Source organism: Garra rufa, chromosome 25 (assembly GCF_049309525.1).
Source record: "Garra rufa chromosome 25, GarRuf1.0, whole genome shotgun sequence".
In the NCBI taxonomy this organism is placed as follows: Eukaryota; Metazoa; Chordata; class Actinopteri; order Cypriniformes; family Cyprinidae; genus Garra; species Garra rufa.
In genome coordinates this window covers 3,704,309-3,724,672 of record NC_133385.1, presented here as the reverse complement: position 1 = coordinate 3,724,672, position 20,364 = coordinate 3,704,309, and the positions used below count along the sequence as shown (strand labels likewise).

At 31.0% G+C, this 20,364-nt stretch overlaps 1 protein-coding gene across 1 annotated transcript in view; it reads left to right on the top strand.

Annotated features, from left to right (window-relative positions):
* LOC141301033 (unconventional myosin-IXAb-like) overlaps positions 1 to 20,364 on the top strand; it is a gene marked incomplete at its 5' end in the record, with an annotated part of 76,441 nt that overhangs the window by 20,598 nt on the left and 35,479 nt on the right. The window contains 5 exons of the mRNA XM_073831286.1: positions 12,181 to 12,275; positions 12,811 to 12,873; positions 12,974 to 13,073; positions 19,475 to 19,572; positions 19,837 to 19,963. Coding sequence (XP_073687387.1) covers positions 12,181 to 12,275; positions 12,811 to 12,873; positions 12,974 to 13,073; positions 19,475 to 19,572; positions 19,837 to 19,963 — 483 coding nt within the window. The remainder of the gene's footprint in view (positions 1 to 12,180; positions 12,276 to 12,810; positions 12,874 to 12,973; positions 13,074 to 19,474; positions 19,573 to 19,836; positions 19,964 to 20,364) is intronic.

The window sequence follows — 20,364 nt, the reverse complement described above, 5'->3', positions numbered from 1 at the left end:
TTACTTTGTTATATTATATTAGTACATTTGTATTTATTAATTGCATTGGTAAGTTTGATTGCAAGTAGTTTCTTGTTAAAAGCATTTTTTTAATATACAGAATCATCTGACCTTTGTGTGATTGTAAGGCTTGACTGTAGTTAATGGCAGTTTTAGCCCAAGGCATGTTAATACAAAGCCTTTGTGTGTGAATTTACATATTAGGTGTGTGTGTGTGTGTGTGTGTGTGTGTGTGTGTGTGTGTGTGTGTGTGTGTGTGTGTGTGTGTGTGTGTGTGTGTGTGTGTGTGTGTGTGTGTGTGTGTGTGTGTGTGTGTGTGTGTGTGTGTGTGTGTGTGTGTGTGTGTGTAATTGCACCTATTGTTGACCTATCTATCTCTAGTGTGCAGCAACATCACCACATTTATTTCAGTTGACTGACTCTTGCATTTGTCCGTTTTCAGCATTGAGCGCTGTGTTGTTTTGCATATGTGTCGATCGTCTGATCCCGGATCTTTATAAAGGTTGACTCTTGCCTGCGGCTGATTGAACTGTGAGGTGTCCATGGTGTCCGCAGGCATGGGTTGGGAGCTTATGTAGTGTATCTTCTGTACAGAGCTATTATTGTGTAATTAGGCAGCTAACGTGATTAGCTTTATGCACTGCCTTGGGAGACAAACTGTTTGATTATTGCAAATAACAGAATGATCATGTCTGTAGCATTGCTGAAAAAAGTGTAATACTAGCATTTAGTCAGTTTTAGTTTGACTGAACATGATATGCTTGGCTTTTGGGTTTGTGAGGCTGTAAAAAGTGATAGGATTACAGAAGGAAAGATGAAAAGTGATGTTTCGAGTATTAAATATACTTTAAATTATTTAAAAAATATTTTTAAATAAGTATTTATTTATTTATATTATTTGAATGCTTTTAAATATATTTAAAAAAATTATTAGGTATTAGGTTTTTTTAATGTGTATGTATTTTACACATAAAAAATTTTTAAAAATAAGATTTTAATGTGTATGTATAGTTTGAATAGTATGAAATAATATTTCATTTTTTTATTATTTATTTTTAAATATTTAAATGTTTTTACATATTTTTTTTAAATATTTAAATAAATTATCTAAGAATCATACATCTACTGTAACAGTAATACACATTTATTTGTTACTTTTAACTGTTGCTCAACTAAAATGTTAAATATATTTTAAAAATGTAATCATTTTAAATTAAATATTCTAAAGACATTTTGAATGTTTTGCGGGACATCATAAACTCACCTTTCAAATTTGAACTTACCATTTTGTAAGTTTAAAATATAAAGTGAAAATTTTTGTTATTATTATTTTTTTTACAGTCATACACTTATTTGTTACTTCTAACTCTTGTTCAGCCAATGTAATACACAGGATATTTTAAATATTTGAATTTTTTAATTATTTGAAGTATTTTTAATTATGTTTACATATATTTAGATATGTATTTGTAAAAATAATTGAATAATATTTTTAATAATTTGAGGGGCATTTGATATCATAAATAAAGCAGTTTTTACATTTACCTTCCAGATGGGATCTTTCATCCAGTGGGACTTTTATTAAATCCAGAAAAGATGACAAGTGAAATTGAGTGTTTTTAATGTGAATGTTTAGTTTGAAAATGTTTAAATATTATTTAAATGTTTTTAATATATTTTTAAAGAAAATTTAATATTTGATTTAAAAAAAAAAAAAAAAAAAAAAAAAAATATATATATATATATATATATATATATATATATATATATATATATATATATGTAAGGAATAATTGACGACGGGCCGTAGAATTCTTAGAAAATAATGCACACCCGAGGTGGCGATGCGGTCACGACGCGAAGCGGAGTGGCCGTTACACCTCGGGTGTGCATTATTTTCGTAGAATTCTACGGCCTGAAGTCAATTATTCCGCTTATACTACAGTTACCACACCTCAAGACATCGATCAAATGATATATTTCAAGACATTCGTCCGGTTTTTATCCTTAAAACCCTATTGTGAGTAGGATTAATTTCTTACGCAGCTCATTCAACAGCTTCGTTGCTAGTTCCAAAACGTCATTTTAGAACTAGTAACGACGCTTGGGCTGTTAATAGCAAAATAATGCCGTTAATAATGAAGTTTAGACAGACCGACAGACAAGCAGACAGACGGAAAGAGTGAGGGAGAGAAACTAAGTGTATGACTTTACCTCTCTCACGTCTGTGTCTCTCAAGGGTGACTGGCAGCATCGTCTCTACTAACAGTTAAACTTTAAGTTCATTTTCTTCAAGACCACGCCGTTGTTACCTCGCGTGTGAGAGCTGTCATGTCGTTTTTAAGTTGTTCATCGTCAGAGCAGCGCTAACAACATTAGCGCGAATGCTAACGCAAGTGCAAACTGTAACATTATGTGTGTGCGTCTGTGAGGTGAGTGAGTGAGTCTGTGAGGTGAGTGAGAGAGGGCGAGAGAAATAGTTTGTGCTTTCCGTACATAATAAAACGTAATATATTGTGGAGAAAAACATGGAAATAATCTGTCATTTTTATCCGGATGTTTACTGTATTTATTAGTTTGGCCAGTGTCATTGTGGGTTTTAGTTATTTTGCTGTTTTGGGCTGTAAGGACCTTTGAAATAACTGAAATCGTATGGCGAAGTGATATAGACATGCACTGCGGTCTAAAGCTGCCTGGAACTACGTTCGCCGTGCGTTTCCCTGAATATAATGCACACCTCTAGAACGTTCGTCAGCCAATCAGATTCAAGCATTCAACGGCCCTGTAGTATAAATATATATATATATATATATATAATTTTAGATTAAGTTTTAAAAGTATTTTTAATATATTCACATATTTTTAGATATGTTTTTTATTTTTTACATTTTCAATGTATTTTTAGTAATATTTTTAATCATTTATCAGAGGCAGTTAAATAAAGCAGTTTTTACATTTAGATGGGATGTTTCATCCAGTGGGACTTTTATTAAAGTTTGAATCATTTTAAATATAATTGAAATTATTTTTAAATAAGTATTTATTTGTAAATATTATTTAAATGTGTTTTAAATATTTTACTTAGATTTTTTTTTTTTTTTTTTTTATCTAAGAATCATACATCTTCCGTAATTCACATTTATTTGTTACTTCTAACTGTTGTTCAGCTATAATGTCAAATATTAAAAAAAAAAATATATATATATATTTTAAATTTTATAGTTTAGGGACATTTTGAATGTTTTGAGGGACATAATATACCGTCTTAAATAATTCACTTTCCAAATGTGAACTCATCATTTTGTAAGTTTAAAATATAAAGCAAACATTTTTGTACTTTTTTTTTCTTAACAATCATACACTTTAATTTGTTGCTTCTAACTCTTGTTTAGCTAATGCAATATACAGTATATTTTATTTTTTTATTTACTTTATTTTTGAAAGTATTTTTAAATATATGTTCACAAATATGTTTATTTTTTAACTTTAGCTTTCAGATGGGATGTTTCATCAAGAGGGACTTTTGTTAAATCCAGAAAAGATGAAAAGTGATATTTTGACAGTTTTTAATTGTGTATGTATTGTTTGAATCATTTTAATTATTATTTAAAATATTTTTAAATAAGTATTTATTTTTTAAATATTATTTAAATGTTTTAAAATTATTTTCAAATATTTATTTTTTAAATATTACATTTTAGTTTTTTTTTAACAAATATAATTGTATTTGTAATTTTTTTTTTAATATTTTAAAACCTATATCTAAAATATTGTTTAGTTATTTTAAAAATATAATAAGACAAGCGATCAGTGCGTTTTTTTATATATATAAATATAAATATAAATATATATATTATACAAATGCTAGGCTGGGTGTGTGTTAGTGTGAGTTTGTTTGATTCCATTACTGAGGGAGAGATGAAAAGTCTGAGGCTAATAAAATGCCTGGAGATGTGTGGACAAACATGGTGACCCTTTAGCCTGAAGCGGTGACAGCGTAATTAACCCATCAGCATCCGTCCTTTCTCTGTCACCAGAGGTCTTCGCTAAACCCTCTTTTAAGCAGCGGGAGCAGGATCCTCCCTGTCCAGCAGCGAGGGTGTGAAATTGTGCTTTTCTTGTGTTGGCTAACAGGAAGTGACAGTGTGGAAACGGCCCCGGGGTCCCTGCTGCATATACGCAGCCTGTCTTGACAGAAACCGCAGAGAACCTCCATTATGGAGCAAATGCAGAGGGAATAAACTGTCAAACCACACAGGAGATGAGACTGAGAATCATCTGAGCACATTGTATGCTCTCAGTCTGATTAAAAAAAAATAATTTAAAAAAATTAAAATATTGTTTCTTTATTTAAAATTTTTAAATATTTAAAAAAAAATGTAGCTGAAAGCAGCTATATATTTCTATTTCCAATAAAATATTATGTTTTGTAACATTTATGACTGTTATAGCGCCAGCTGTGGTCTGATCTCATTAAAACTTTGCTTGTTTGTCGCATGTGCTTACCAGGTTTTGTGAAGTTTTGAGCTTTGCTTTAGGCTTTATAGGCTTTTCGGGTAAATTCGAACAGGCCCCTTTTCTAAATGACCTTTCTATAGCTTCCCAAAGGGTAAATTTCAGGGTTTTTTTTTCTTTTCTTTGATAATTATGGAGCTACAGAGTCCAGAGAATTGTACTGCAGTGGTTTGTTCCGGATTAAACGAAAAACCTAGGACTTTTTACATCATCACAATCATTTTATTTATTTGCCATGTTTTTTGAGAAACGCAAATGTCCTTATAAACACTTGTGCCACTTTGGACCAAGACCATGCACAGCAATTTTCATGTTGATAGGACAAATGGTTTGGTAGGTATAGCCATTTTTTATGTTTTTTCCCCTCTTGAGCACCACCAAGTGGCCAAGCTTCGGGATTTTTGTCCTGCGACCTCAGACCTGAGTTTGGTGAAGATATCTCATTCCGTTCAGGAGTTATAATTGTAACCTGGGTAATCCAGGCAACTATCAAAGAAATTAAAATACAGCAAAATATAGAAAGAGCTGAAGGAAATTGAGAGAAGAGAAAAAGGGAGAAAGTTCCAGAAGGATGAAAGATTGATCAAATTACTTCCCACTTCAGTGACTGACTTCACTTAGAGCCAATGGTGGCAGCGCATTCATAAGCCCCGCCCACATGCAGCGCCGGCGCTGCTGCTGCTTTCAGTATGAACAGAGAGAGAGAGACGAGATTACACAGAGACAGCACGGAGCGTTTCTCTAGAAACTACATTAAACATTAATCTAAGGATAAATGTGATAGAGTGCGCTTGAAAATGGAATTTAAAGAATCGAAGAAGAGTGACGTGAAAATCGGAGAGAAGTGTGATTGGAGCGGATCCCAGTGCTGAAGCCCTGTGATTAATCATCTTTATGTCAATATATTATCACAATCCATTACGCCCCTAAAAAAATGCCACCCTATTGGTCGATTTATTTCAAATTTCTCACGGACCTTTGGGGGGACGTGAGTCAAACAGGCCCACTGAGTTTCATTCCAATAGGCCTCCGTTAACCATGTCTAATAGGTGCTCAAACTTTGTCGGCAAATGGTGGCTATGTTTTTTGAGATACGCAAATGTCCTTATAGACACTTGTGGCATTTTGGGCCAAAACTGGGCCCAGCAATTTTCATGTCTATAGGACAGATGGTTTGGTAGGTCTTAAAGCACCACCAAGTGGCCAAGCTCTAAAGATTTTTTTTTTCTAACATCAGTGTTCTGAGTTTGGTGAAGATATCTCATTCCCTTCAGGAGTAATAAGCATTTTACTAAAAGTTGATATTCGCTCTCCAGAGAATTTTTCTGCACTGGTTTGGTTCCAATCAGGTGAAAAACCTAGGTCTAGTTTGCAAGAGGAGGTTTTTTACATCATCTTAATCATTTAACACACGATTTGATTGACAGCTGTGGTTCTAGAGGCAAAGTTGTGAGGAATGAGGAGTTCTGTCATATGAATTGAATATTGTGTGTATATGCAAAAAAAAAAAAATAATTTATGTGCAATGCACAACTGTTTACGCCCTTGAAAAAATGTGATATCGCCACCCTGGTGGCCAATTTATTTAAAATTTCCCACTGACCTTTGGGGCACTTGTGGCACTTTGGTTCAAGTCCATGTACAGCGATTTTCATGTTGATAGGACAGATGGTTTCACCTGCCGTTTCCATAACAACCAGAAAAAATGGGAAAGGTGCTGTTATATAGATTTTTATTTTATTGTTTTGAACCGGATTCGCCTTCCCGTTAACTACAAAAAACTGGCGTGCAGCGCTGATAGCTTCTTGAGCCGCACATCAACATGTAACAGTTGCGCTTCGGGCGTCCTTTTTTCGAGTCCTGGCCCGCAGACCTTTCCCAATCCCGCTCCTCTCTCTCTCCCACTTTGCTTTCTGTCTAAATACTTTCCTATCGGTAACACTTTACAATAAGGTTCATTAGTTAACATTAGTTAACCACATTAGTTAACATGAGCTAATAATGAACTGGACTTAGGCCCCGATCACACCGAACACGTCTTTTAGTTCTAAAAACGTGAGGCGCACAGCACTGCCTTGTTTGGTGACTTTTAATAAAAGAGCAGTGTGCTGCGTTTTTTTTATGTTGCTAAGCAACGACCAAGACAGCTGTCCTGTCAGTCAAATCAAAGGATTATAGCGCGAGCGCTCTAAAATCTTAGTTTTTTTGCTGTTAAGTAAACTGTCATATTAGCAGAAACCCTAAATAATACAGCTCCGGGTTACCCACGATAGACACCAAAGGTTTCTCTATTTCTTGCAGTCTCCGGACTTTTTAAGCAACGGTAAACTTTCATCACCACAACAGAAGGCCCGCCTCTCCATTCATTCGATTGGACAATGGCAAAGAACGCGATGACGTTGGGCGTTTTTCCGCTCAGAGTTGATTTTTTTTTCAACTTCAGGCGCTCAGAGCGCTCCTGCAAAAACGCGAGGCGCAGCAGGCGGCGAAAACGCGAGGCGCCCGGTGCGCATAAGCGGCGCGCAGAACGCTCACTGCCAACAGAAAACCATTCAAAAGAGGCGCCTCCAACTGCTAAAACGCGTTCGGTGTGATCGCGGCCTTATACAGCATTTATTAATCTTTGTTAATGTTAATTTCAACATTTACTAATACATTATTAAAATTTTGTTAACATTAGTTAATGCAGTGTGAACTAACATGAACAAACAATGAACAACTGTACTTCCGTTAAGTAATGTTAATAAAGATTAGTAAATACAGTAACAAATGTATTGCTCATGGTTAGTTCATGTTAGTTAATACATTAACTAATGTTTGACTAATGAACCTTATTGTAAAGTGTTACCTTCCTATCAAATAAAAGGCAAAAATGTCAAAAAAAGAAAAGAGCCAGCTTCCTTTTTTATTGACATTTCTGCACCACACATAGGCTACTGTTGCAGCTGTTGTTATAGCAACAAAAAGACGCCCTCTGCTGCAACGCTTCCAGATTTTTTGTAACTAACAAAATGCCCTTGTCAACTTTTTCTTGTCAAAAAAGACACCAAGTGTGAACACGCCCTTACATCAGTGTTTTGAGTTTGAAGATATCTCATTCCCTTCAGGAGTTATAGACATTTTAGTAAAAGTTGCCCATCCCCTTTTGAACATTTTAGCGTCCCTTTGCCATGGTGAGTATTTGACTTTCTTTTTTTTTTAATTGATACTTGCTCTCCAGAGAATCTTTCTAAACTGGTTTGGTTCTGAGCCAGGCGAAAAACCTAGGACTAGTTGGCAAAAGTAGGTTTAGCAAAAAATCAAAAATACCCGAAAATTTCAGTTTTGGGAATTTTTGAGTGGCTGATTGGGGCAATTTTTGGTGAGGTTGACGGGGGTGTGAGTACTACCATCCCTACTTGCAGTTTGGTATGCACGAAGCACGATCATTTTTACATGGTGATTGCTGATTTGTGACCATTCTAACAATTACAATATGGTTTCAGCGCTACACCCTTAAAGCCTTAATTAAAAAATAGGAGCCATTTCCATGCACCATGCTATCTAAATGGTAGGCTGCTCGATTTTAGGCAAAAAATCATAATCACGATTACTTTGGTCAATATTGTAATCATGATTACTTAAATGATTATGAAAGGGTCCAAAACTTTATATAGTGATTAATTTAAAGATAGCAATATAGCCAGAAAAAAGATTTAAAAAAAACAGTGCTTTAAAAAAAATACTGAATACTTTTATGCAAGTCTAAAGTAGTCTAACAATACTACAGAAATTGAATGTAATTATTTGAATGTAAAATAAAACAGCATCTTCACTGTAATAGTTAAACATGCTTTGTTTCTTATTAAAACTACAAACGTCCTTCATTCAAGAGCAGTGAGTGATTTTTCTCTTTGTGTTTTTACGTTTTATTCATATTAGGCACAGAGACGGCAGAAGGAATATTATGTTACATAAATAATCACCAAGCGCCTATATTTTTGCATGTATTTGAGATTTTAGGCAGCACCTTGAGCTAAAACTACAAGTCCGTGTTCTGCTCCGTCTCTGAGCGCATACACAGAACAGCACAAGTTTTCTTACTCGCTATTAAAAACACAACATCAAAGAAACATTAATAAATCAACCATATCTCGTTTTATGTAAGTCACGTTACATGATTTAGCTCATTTGAATGTGAAATTAGGCTTTTATGGAGGAGCAAAAGCGCACCACTGGAAAGGGGGCGGAATAATCGTTTCATTTCGATTACCGCATTTTCATGATCGTTTGAAGCAGAAATCGAAATCGAAAACCGAATTTCGATTAATTGCACAGCCCTACTAAATGGTATTCTAAGGTACTTCCAAATATACCATGCTGCACCATCGTCCAAAAAAAAAAAAAAAACAAGTTAAAGTGTGCTTTTCCTTGGGCTGTTGTCCCAGTTGAGCTTTGAATCGCAGCCGGTTGGAGTCGGGTTGAGGGCTGTATTTTCCGGGTGGTCTAAACGCACCTCCAGATCTCCTAACACCTCCCAGCGGAGCTCCTGAGCTCTGGAAGGTTCTGCAGAGTTCAGCCCTGTTTATGTTCACTTCATCATGTTCACACGTTTCTTGTCATTAATCAAACCTCAAGCCTCCCGTCTCACACGTTCGGCCCTCGACTTCATGCGGCGCAGGCGGTGTTTATTTAAAACTTCACCTCCTCAGCCGTCAGCAGCCCTGCGTGTGGCCCGTCCCACAGAGGAGAGGCAGCATTAGACTTTTAGCTTCAAAATCAGACGTTTCCTCTTATTTTATTTGTTACTTTGGTAACACTTTATTTTACGGTTTCTTAACTAGTTGCTTATTAGCATGCATATTAATAGAATATTAGCCATTTATTAGTACTAATAAAGCACATATTAATGCATTATTCTACATGACCCTATTCTACATCCCTAATCCTACCCAATACCTAAACTTAACAACTACCTAACTAAATATTATTACGCAGCAAATTAGGAATTTATTGAGGAAAAAGTCATAGTTAATAATGAATAAGTGTTCCCTATTCTAAAGTGTTACCGTTACTTCTTCTAATTGTTGTAATATAATGTATATTTTAAATATTTTTCCAAAATGTGATATTAAACATATAATATATATATATTTAAATAAGTATTTTTTTATATTATTTAATTAGAATATTTTTAATGATATTTTGAATATTTTAAGGGGAAGGTTGTAGCTTTTAAATTGGACGTCTTATTTAGTCCAATGTTCATTTCATTTAATCAAGTCATTGTTTAAAATATGTTTGCAGGTTTATATTCACGTTTTTTTTTTTTTTTGTTTTTTTGTTTGAACCATGGCATATTGCGGTTTATTTTAATGTACTTTTATGTTAAAATCAGACATCTAGAGTAATACACTTTTATTTGTTATATGCTAAATATTGAAAATACTGGTAATTATTGAGGGACATACATTTCCATAAACAAGGCTTTAAAATTCAGCTTCCAAATTTAAATTTTTGTTTTGTTTTAACTTTTGCAGTCAGACACCTATATTTGTTATAATTCTAAATGTTCTTAAAATGTATTTAAACATTTTTTTTGTTGTTTTAAATATTTGACATTTTATATTTGAAAATTTTTAAATGTATTTTTAAATATTGAAATTATTTGTATGTATATGTGTGTTATTATATTTTATTATTATAGCATTAGATTTTTTTATGATTTAATATAATAATATATTATTTTTGTATATTATATTATTATATATATTATGATTTTATAATAATAATAATAATAATTTCAATGGCAAATTATGTTATTAATCAATTTTTAAATTCAGCTTTTAAGCTGGTGTTTCAGGTAATATGTTTTACTTTTATTTAAAGATCATAACTGCAATGATGCTCTTTTATTTGTTGCTTCTAACTGTTGTTCAGCTATTATTCTGAAGTCACCTTCTTTTGCATTAAGTGAAATGACATTTGTGAGCTGATGCACTGCCTCCATGTATAAAACTCCACTTCATTCCACATGTAAACACTACAGACTCTAAGCACATTAAGAAACCCTGTGGTGAAAATGAAGCAAAGGCCCCGTGAGCGTGATTCTTTGGTCGGGTTTCAGTGTGTTTCTGCATGAGCTGCAGTGAAAGCAGTGGCAGGGACTCACGGTTCCACATCATAAAGTTTTAATTGAAGTGGGTCTCGCTGGGTCAGTGTGAATGAGGCAACTCGACAAGTCTGGAGAAGGATTTACTCTTCTAAATGTATCTGAGAATTTAATGCGTTCGCAGCTTTAAGGCGAGACACTACTTTCCATGCACTGGTCAATTTTGAGATTTTCATAAAGTGTTTTTCCAGACTAGTGTAGAGAAAACATCCAAAATACACCTTTAAGTGTTTATTTTGTTGCACTTAATATATTTGCGTCTATAGATTTCCGTTTCAGTTTTCTCAAAATGAGTTTGTTTCTCCACTTTAGCAGCACTTACGTTCACCAAAACTTAGAGATTTATTCGTCTCTATATTCTGAAGGTTTTTATAGTAGTGTTAATTCATATATCATTCACTTGTTTTTTTTATGTGCATCTGTAGATTTTGATTACAATACATTTAAAGGCCTTTTTCTCAAAATGAGTTTGTTTCTCCACTTCAGCAGCACTTGTATACACCAAAACTTAGAGATTTATTCGTCTCTATATTCTGAAGGTTTCTGTAGAAGGGTTTATACATATATTATTATTTGTCTACTTTTTATAGCACTTTATCCATTTATAATGCTTACCTTTAGTCTGTTTTCTCAAAATGAGTTTGTTTCTCCACTTCAGCAGCACTTGTATACACCAAAACTTAGGGTTTTATTCCTCTCTATGTTCTGAAGGTTTTTACTCAGGGGTTTGTTCTTATATGATTCACCTGTTCTTTAGTTATTGAAATTTTTAATGTGCATCTGTAGATTTTTGCACTTGCATACACCAGATTTTACAGTTTTATTTCCCTCAAAATTTTTATGGAAGATATTGTATTAATCTACTTTTTTTATAGCACTTCATCCATTTGCATCTGTGGATTTAATTTACAATACTATTTTAAGTTCTCTAAATGAGTTCTCCACTTCAACAGCACTTACGTACACCAAACTTAGCAGTTTTATTCTCATCTATATGCTGAAAATTTTTACTAAGGGGTTTGTTCAAATATAATTCACCTGATTTTATACAACATTTTATTTTATTTTATTTTTTGGCAGTATTTTCTAATTTAAAGGGGAATAAACAAACCCAAAATCCCCTCTGTAAAAACCTTTAACTCTACTGTGTCTAATATTTTGAACCTGGCATTGTCCAATGTTTAGATTGATGCGTGTGTGTGCGAATTAGTGCATATTTAATTAGAAGATACCTCATTATGTATTATGTATTTATGTACAACATAATCAATCATCTGGAGAAGTATGGTCAATATCATATTAGTTAATATTTTCTTTTACCCTATTCACCTGGGGTGTCTTGCCTTAAGGAATCAGACTCAGATGTGTTCTGGTCTAAAGTTATGAGGCATAAACCATCTGCACATGGTCTGTAGGCTTCCAGATGTTGATCTGAAGAATATGTACACATTGTTTTTCTCCACCGTTCTTGAGTTTTTGTTCCTTAATGTGTTTGTTTCTTTGTTTTTCCTCAGGCTTTTGGAAATGCCAAAACAGCCCATAATAATAATTCCAGCCGCTTCGGCAAGTTTATTCAAGTCAACTATCAGGAGAGCGGGACTGTGAGAGGGTGAGACGCTCTTTTTCAGCCCAAAAACTCAGTTAGTTGTCATGCTTGCTGTCTACATGGGGCACTATCTGTGAAACCATTGTCTTAAATGACTGCTGTATAGTCACTATGTCCACGATAATTTTACTTACATATATATATATATATATATATAATGCAATGTAAGGATGGGAAAATAATATACATAAAATATTTTTCTTATTTTACATTTATTTCCAAATTAATAATATAATTATTTCAATATATTTACTTAATTAAAACAAATGTTTTGAATGAATAATTGTAAATAAAATATGTATACACAAAATATTTTCCCCTTTACTTTAAAATTATTATTATTATTATTATTATTATTATTATTATTATTATATTTAACTCTTTAAAGATGCATTTTAAACTGAAATCATACTTTTCAGTCAGAAAAAAGTTGTTTCAGAGTTTCTTTGTCGAGAATTTGTAATGAAAATATTTGCTTCTGGGTTGAATTTGAACAAAATTGTATGTAATTTCTTCCTCATTGATTTATTAATTTCAGAGCTTATGTGGAGAAGTATCTTCTGGAAAAATCCCGACTGGTTTATCAGGAGCACAATGAGAGGTAAGTCTTATTTTCTACCTAAAATGATAAGTTTGTTAATATTTAATCCACTGGTAAGTGATAATATCATTTCTACTGTATATTATTCTCTCTCTCACAGAAACTATCATGTGTTTTACTACCTGCTGGCCGGAGCCAGTGAAGAAGAAAGAAAAGCGTTTCATCTGCTCAAACCAGAGGAGTATCATTACCTGAACCAGGTACAGACATGTTTATTAGTGTGTTTATTGTCAAATACGACACTGTATTTACAGTCTTAGATGCGTCTGTCTTTGTTGGTTCCTCATGAAAAGCACAACACTGAGAAAAACATCCCCTAAGCTGATTTTCTGCAAAACATGCCCTGTAATCCCTGGCAACACAAAGGGCTGGATGATGCTGAGGCTGTTGCCGGGTGCCGCTGTTGCCATGGTGACAGTCGTCAGCATCAGCGGAGGCCAGATCAGAGTGAACAGACTGCCGGTCGCGTGCGACTCATCCCGAGCCAGTCTATTAACACACTCTGTTTCACTTTGATGTGTAATATTTGTGTGATATTCTGCAGAAATAGGACACATCTGAAGATGTGTGTCAGGATGTGTGTGTGTTAGTGTTTCGTCTCAAGTGTCTTTACTAGGGGTGGAAAAATCACAGTTCTTCACACAGTGTCACTCTCACGGTGATAATTCAATTAGTGTTCGACAGTAAGACTCTTTTTAAAGGCCACAATATCTAGAAATCTGATATAATACAAAAATATAGAATGTCGTTTAATAACAAAAGATATATAAGCACAAAATTATTTTATTATTATTACTATTATTACTGGGCAGATTTACTATATAAATTGGAAATAAAAATATGATGGCCAAAAATTGTCCACTTATTTAAATGATGATAATAATAAGAATTATTATTATTATTATTATAAATTAACTTACAATTCATAAAGATTATTGACAGATTTGCTGAAATATAATACATTTTAATGATAACAAATATCTACACAAAATGCCCAAAATATTTGCTACTTATTTTAAAAGTATTATTATTATTATTATTATTATTATTATTACTTCAATATATTAAGACGTGGCAGATTTACTTTATTTTAATGCAAAATAATGGTGATATAATAATACAATAATATATACACTAAAAATGTAACATTTACTTTTGTATTATTTATTTCAATATATTAAAAAAGGCTTTGTAGATTGACTATATTAATTGTAAATAAAAATAAGTACTTTGCCCAAAATATTTTCTGCTTATGTTAAAATTATTATTATTATTATTATTATTAATATTATATCTTTAGAAAGATTTTTGGCAGATTATTATATAATGCCATTTAATGATGGGAAAATATAAAATAGTTTTCTTATTTCATACTATTTATACTATATTAATTGTAAATAAAAATACGAATAATATACACAAAATATTTTCCACTTATTAAAAAAATAATAATTATTATATTTTTAAAAAGATTATTGACACGTTTATGCAAATATATAATGTAATTTAATAATGGGAAAATAATATGCATTAAATATTTTTCTTATTTTACGACAATTATTATTAGAAGTATTTCAATATATTTAGTTGAAATTCATAAATGTTTTGATTGAATAATTGTAAATAAAATGGTACACACTATTTTTCCCCTTATTTTAATAATAATAATATTACTATTATTATTACATATTTACTTAAAATTCTGAAGTGTTTTGAATGAATAATTTAGTAATAAAATAATATTTTACAAATTTTACACTTAAGTCTATCATTTAATAAATATTATTATTATTATTATAGAATTAAAATAAAAAACAAAACTGTTCACTAAATAATTTTCCTTTAAATTTCTTCATCTACAAACACAAAACCTCATAATACTGTTTGTTTGTAATCATATGACAAACTATTTTGCATTAGTTGCCTGTAAAGTGTTAATGCATTATTCTCTACAATAAATGAAGCTTCAGTAGATATTTAATCAAATTCCTCTGAACTGAATGAATCCTGATCAGATTCAGTTTAGTAAAGAATGGTGTTTACACGTGTGTGTGTGTGTGTGTGTGTGTGTGTGTGTGTGTGTGTGTGTGTGTGTGTGTGTGTGTGTGTCATTAACTGTGTGTCTAACATTGGTGTGTGTGTGTATGAGAGACAGATGAGCATGTCTTCAGCTCTTAACCGTCTGTCTGCCTTCCAGATAACAAAGAAAGTCCACAGACAGCACTGGGGAAATTACTGTGAGACCGAGCTGGTCAGTATCCAGTGCGTGTGTGTCATATCTGTGTGTGTGTTTGCTCACATAAAGCTTTTCCTCACGTCTGTTCTGCTGTTTGATTTGTGTCTCTGGCCGCTGCTGTTCGGAGTAACCCACCAAATCTAATTAGCAGCGTTTAATCAAGCGCTTGTTGGAAGACACTCGCTTTGACTGGATTTGAGACATCTTAATTGACTCGTGGATCTTGATTTGCCAGAGCCTTATGCTGCGTTCACACCGCCCAAACCGTCATGCATCAGTTGCGGCAAGATTACATGTAAAGTCAATGGTTGAGTCCGTCAGAGGTCCGTCAGAGGCTCTGCGTTGCGTTGTGTCCGTTGGATCCGTCAACTTTTCAAGCGTTGCCTGCGTTTCAAGCGTCAACGCAGCCAACGCAAGCAACGCAGAAGTTCAGCTAGTTGAACTTTTGACGGACTTAACGCACTTGACGCAGTGCGTCAACCAATCAGAGCGTCTCACTGTAGCGACGTCACCACACGTATTTTGAATGAAGCGGGAGCAGAAAAAACAAAAACATACAATTCTCTGCGATTGAAGACGGCTACAAACTTATTCTAGCCGTCTACAATCGCAGAGAATTGTATGATCCGTCCTCGTTGTTGTATAAAGACAGGAATGTGAAGGAACTTGCTTGGATGAAGATCGCTGAAGAGATCGGGTTGTCAAATCTTTTCTCAACGTAATTATTTCCCATTTCGTTAGCTAGCGAAACATGTTCATGAGAGGATTCCAAAATGTCCAGTCCCAATAGTTTGCCATGGTTTATTCAGGGGAAGTGTGCAGAAAACTAGATGCGTTGGGAGCGTTGCCTGACGTGTGCGGTGTGAACGCACCAAAAAGCAAGCGTTGCCAGCTTCAACGTACATGCGTCAAACTAGATGCGTTAGGTGCGTTGCCTGACGCAGACAAAGTGTGCGGTGTGAACGCACCATTAGTGTGCTGCCTACCTAGACAGCATTTTGAGGCTTTATACGTGATCCAAAACAGGGTTAATATACTACATTTAATAAATGCCTTTAAAGCATTGCTCACTAGCATGCAAGAGCTGATTTATTAGATGAGATGCTGCTGTTTCTGCTTCAGGAAATTAGTCCATAAAAACGTCTGTTGTTACTACTTTCCATTTCACTCAGATTTATTTATTTTTTCTTAAAATGTTTCATATGTATTTGTTTGAATTTATACTTATCTGCACAGATCTGGATTTTAACAGAAATCTTTATTTATTTTTTTAATACAATTTTAATTTTTTTAATATAATTTTTTATTTACATTTTAAATTTAAATTTTTATTTAATTTCATTTTTTGTTGTTGTTGTTGTTTGGTATTTTGTATTTAATGAAATTTAAATTGTTTTATTTATATTTTTCATTTTTATTTTCTTTATTAGTTTTATTTTGTTTCACTATCATCTTGTTTTATTTGATTAATTTTATTTTTATTTATTTTAATATTTACTTTTTTTGTTTTTTATTTTATATTTTTAATTTTAATTTTAAATTTACATTTTATTTGATGTCATTTAGTTGTTTTTTTACTTTATTTTTGTATTAAATTAAATTTAGTTTTAATTATTTTTTATTTTATTTGGTTTCATTTTTCATATTTTGTTCTTTTATTTTCATTTTTGTTTTATTTGATTTTCTTTGTTTTATTTTGTTTCACTTTATTCTTGTTTTGTTTTTGTTTTATATTTTTTATTTAAATGTTAAATTTTTTATTTCATTTTATGATTACTTTTTTTACTTTGTTTATTTTTATTTTTATTTTGTTTATTATTGTATATTTAGTTTTTTGTTTTGTTTTATTTTATTTTTTATTTTTGTTTATTTGATTTATTTTGTTTCACTTATCTTGTTTTATTTTATTTGGTTAAGTTTTCATTTGATTTTTTTTTTTTTTTTTTTTTTAGTTCTGTATTAAATTAAATAGAATTTATTTATATTTTTATTTTATTTTGTTTCATTTTTGTTGTATACTTTGTCTTTTGTTTTTCTTTTTTCTTTTTGTTTTGTATCACTTTCATTTTTTTTTTTATATTTGTTTTTTATTTTATATTAAACTATAAATTTTTCATATTTCAAAATATTTATTTGATTTTATTTGTTATTATTATTTTTTGCCTCTAGAATTCAGATATACCTAACTGGCTTTTGTTTTGCTCTTGTATGCTCTCTGTCTCAGCACAGTTTTGCTTGTTTGAATTGTTTTATATATCTGTATATTATATATGTGTGCTCCTCCTTTGTTCTGAGATGTTTCCACATTGACCAGTGGGTCAGTAATCGCTCTCGTTTGAGATGAACACGCGTTACAGAGATCCGAATGCTAAAATCAGGCTAATATTAGGGTCAACAGGAAGTCACATGTCTCTCACCGCATCACTTCCTCTGCACACTTCTGTTTCTGTCCGTCCTCAGAGCTGCGGCTTTGTGTTTGTGTCTAAATGAGGCACGTCCTTAGGCTTATTGTGTGCCTGCATTGTATTAAACTGCTTACCTACCAGCATTACTTCACTGCTACTGAGATATTAGTATTGTTTTTTATTAGTATTTTAATTGGTTTTATTTTTATATTTTTTTATTTGTAATTTTAGCTAAAGTTTTAATACTTTTAGTACTTTAGTATTTAATTGTGTTTTTATCATTTTAATTTAATTTATTTATTTATTTTTTGTTAAATGCTGCCTTGGCAATTATCTGAAATATCTGAAATTTAAAATATATATATATTTAATATAATATAATTATTTAATAAGAATTAACATTTTAATAATAACCATTTATATGTATATATAAATATATATAATTTGCTTTAGTATCATAGAATTTATTAATATTTTAACGTAGCTTTTTATTTTCAGTTGTCATTTTAATTAATTAATTGTAATTGTTATTTTTTTCACTTTTATTAGATTTTGAGTTTGAGTAGTTGTATATAGATTTAAGTTTTATTTTAGAACTTAATTTTTTTTTTTATTTTGGCCTTTCATTTTAGTTCGTTCAAGTTTTAGCATTTTTGTTGTTTTTGTCATATTAAGTAGTTTTTGTGTTTTTAAATCTAAAATATTTTATATAGTTTTTATTCATTATTCTTTATTGGCTGTAAATTTCATTTATTTTGTATCACTTTTGTTTGTTTTATTTTATTTTATGATTTTTTATTTAAAGTTTAAATTTAAATTAATTTTAGTTCATTTTTCTTTTATTTTTTCTTTGCTTCTTTTGCTTATTTTTGCTTTGCTTTTTTTAATTTTTTTTTTTTTGGCTTTTGTATTCAATTAACATTGTATTTATATTTTACCATTTTATTTTATTGTTTCATTTTTGTTGTCTATTTTGTTTTTCATTTTGTTTTATTTAATTTTCTTTATTTTCTTATTTTATTTAGTTTCACTTTCATCTTGTTTTATTTTATTATGTTAATTTTTATTTAAATTTTACATTTTAAATTTACATTTTTATTTCATTTTATGATGTTTTTTTTCTTCGTTTTTTGCTTTTGTATTCAATTAAATTGCCTTTTATTTATATTTTTTCGTTTTATATTATTTTGTTTTTATTTTTGTTGTCTGTTTTGTTATTAATTTCCTTTTATGGAAATGGAAAACTGAAAATACAAAAATAAGTGATACAGCCATTAAAGCTTTAAAATAAAAATAAACAAATATGAATGATTAATCAAATAAATTACTACAATAAAACAAGATGGAAGTGAAACTAAATAAAATGAATACAATGAACAGAAAAAAGAAAATAAAGTCAAAAACAAAAAAATACATAAAATGAAATAAAATAAAATTTTAAATTAAAAAATTAAATAAAGCCATAAAACAAAAAGTAGTCATAAAATGACATAAAATAAAAAATTAACAAAATAAAATAAAACAAGTGAAACAAAATAAAATGAAAAACAAAATAGACAACAAAAATGAAACAAAATGAAATGAAATGAAAAATATAAAATAGAATGTAATTTAATTGAATACAAAAGCTAAAACAAACAAAAATCATAAAATAAAATAAAAATGTGAAATTTAATCAAATTAAAGCCAGAAAAAAATAAAAATAATGAATAAAATAAATAAATAAATAAATAAATAAATATATATTATATAATAATAACAATTAAAATATTAATAATCAATAATAAATTTAAATAATTTTGATAAATGTGCTATATGGTTTAAATTTATTTAGTATTTTATTTCATTTCAGTTAACATTTATTTTATTTTAAGTAGCATTTTTATTAACTGGCCATTATTTGACCCATTTGAGGATGTTTCTTCCTTCATTAACCCTCAGTTTGTTGTGTTTGGCTCAGGACTGTTTCATGGTGGAAGGTGAAGATCTGAAGCATGACTTTGAGCGACTCCAGCTGGCCATGGAGATGGTGGGATTCCTGCCCACCACCAGAAAACAGTAAGTTACAGCCTTTGAAATCCCCTGAGACAACAGAAGTCATGATAAAACCACAGCGGTCTTAAAATTGCTGTAAAGTCAGCGGACACTTTTAGTTTTAGTTTTTCTTTTAGTTGTCATTTTATCTTTGCCTGTCAATTATGTCATGCATTCAGGTTTGCTGACATCTGATTGGCTGACGTGATGTTAGAGGGCGGGGTTTTATAGATTCTATTTTCTGCTTTGTTTATTGTGAGATTTGACTCATGTTCTGTTTCTCCACAGAATCTTTTGTTTACTGTCTGCGATTCTTCTCCTGGGGAATATTCGATACAAGAAGAAGACATATAGAGACGACTCCATCGATATCTGTAACCCAGAGGTGCTTCCTATCGTCTCTGAACTGCTGGAGGTGAGACTGTGCAAAACATCTCCACAAAACCTGTGCAACTTTACATTCGCAGGCCATTTGAATGTTTTTTTTCCCCCTTTGCAATAACATGCAGTGATAAATCATGCATATTTTTATTTTATTTTATTATTTTACTTTATATTTTATTTGTTTTGTTTATTTAATGTTTTTTTTTTGTATTTATTATTTTATTACATTTTATTTTGTTAATTTTTTTTCTTTATTTTGTTTTGATTACTTACTTTATTTTATTTTATTTAGTCTGATTTTTTGATGAACAATTTTGATAGTCTAATACTAACTAATAGTTAATAATACTATTTTAATAACATTTATATATTATAGAATTAATTCATATTTTGAAGCCGCTTTATTTTCAGTTTTCGTTTTAATTCTCTTTT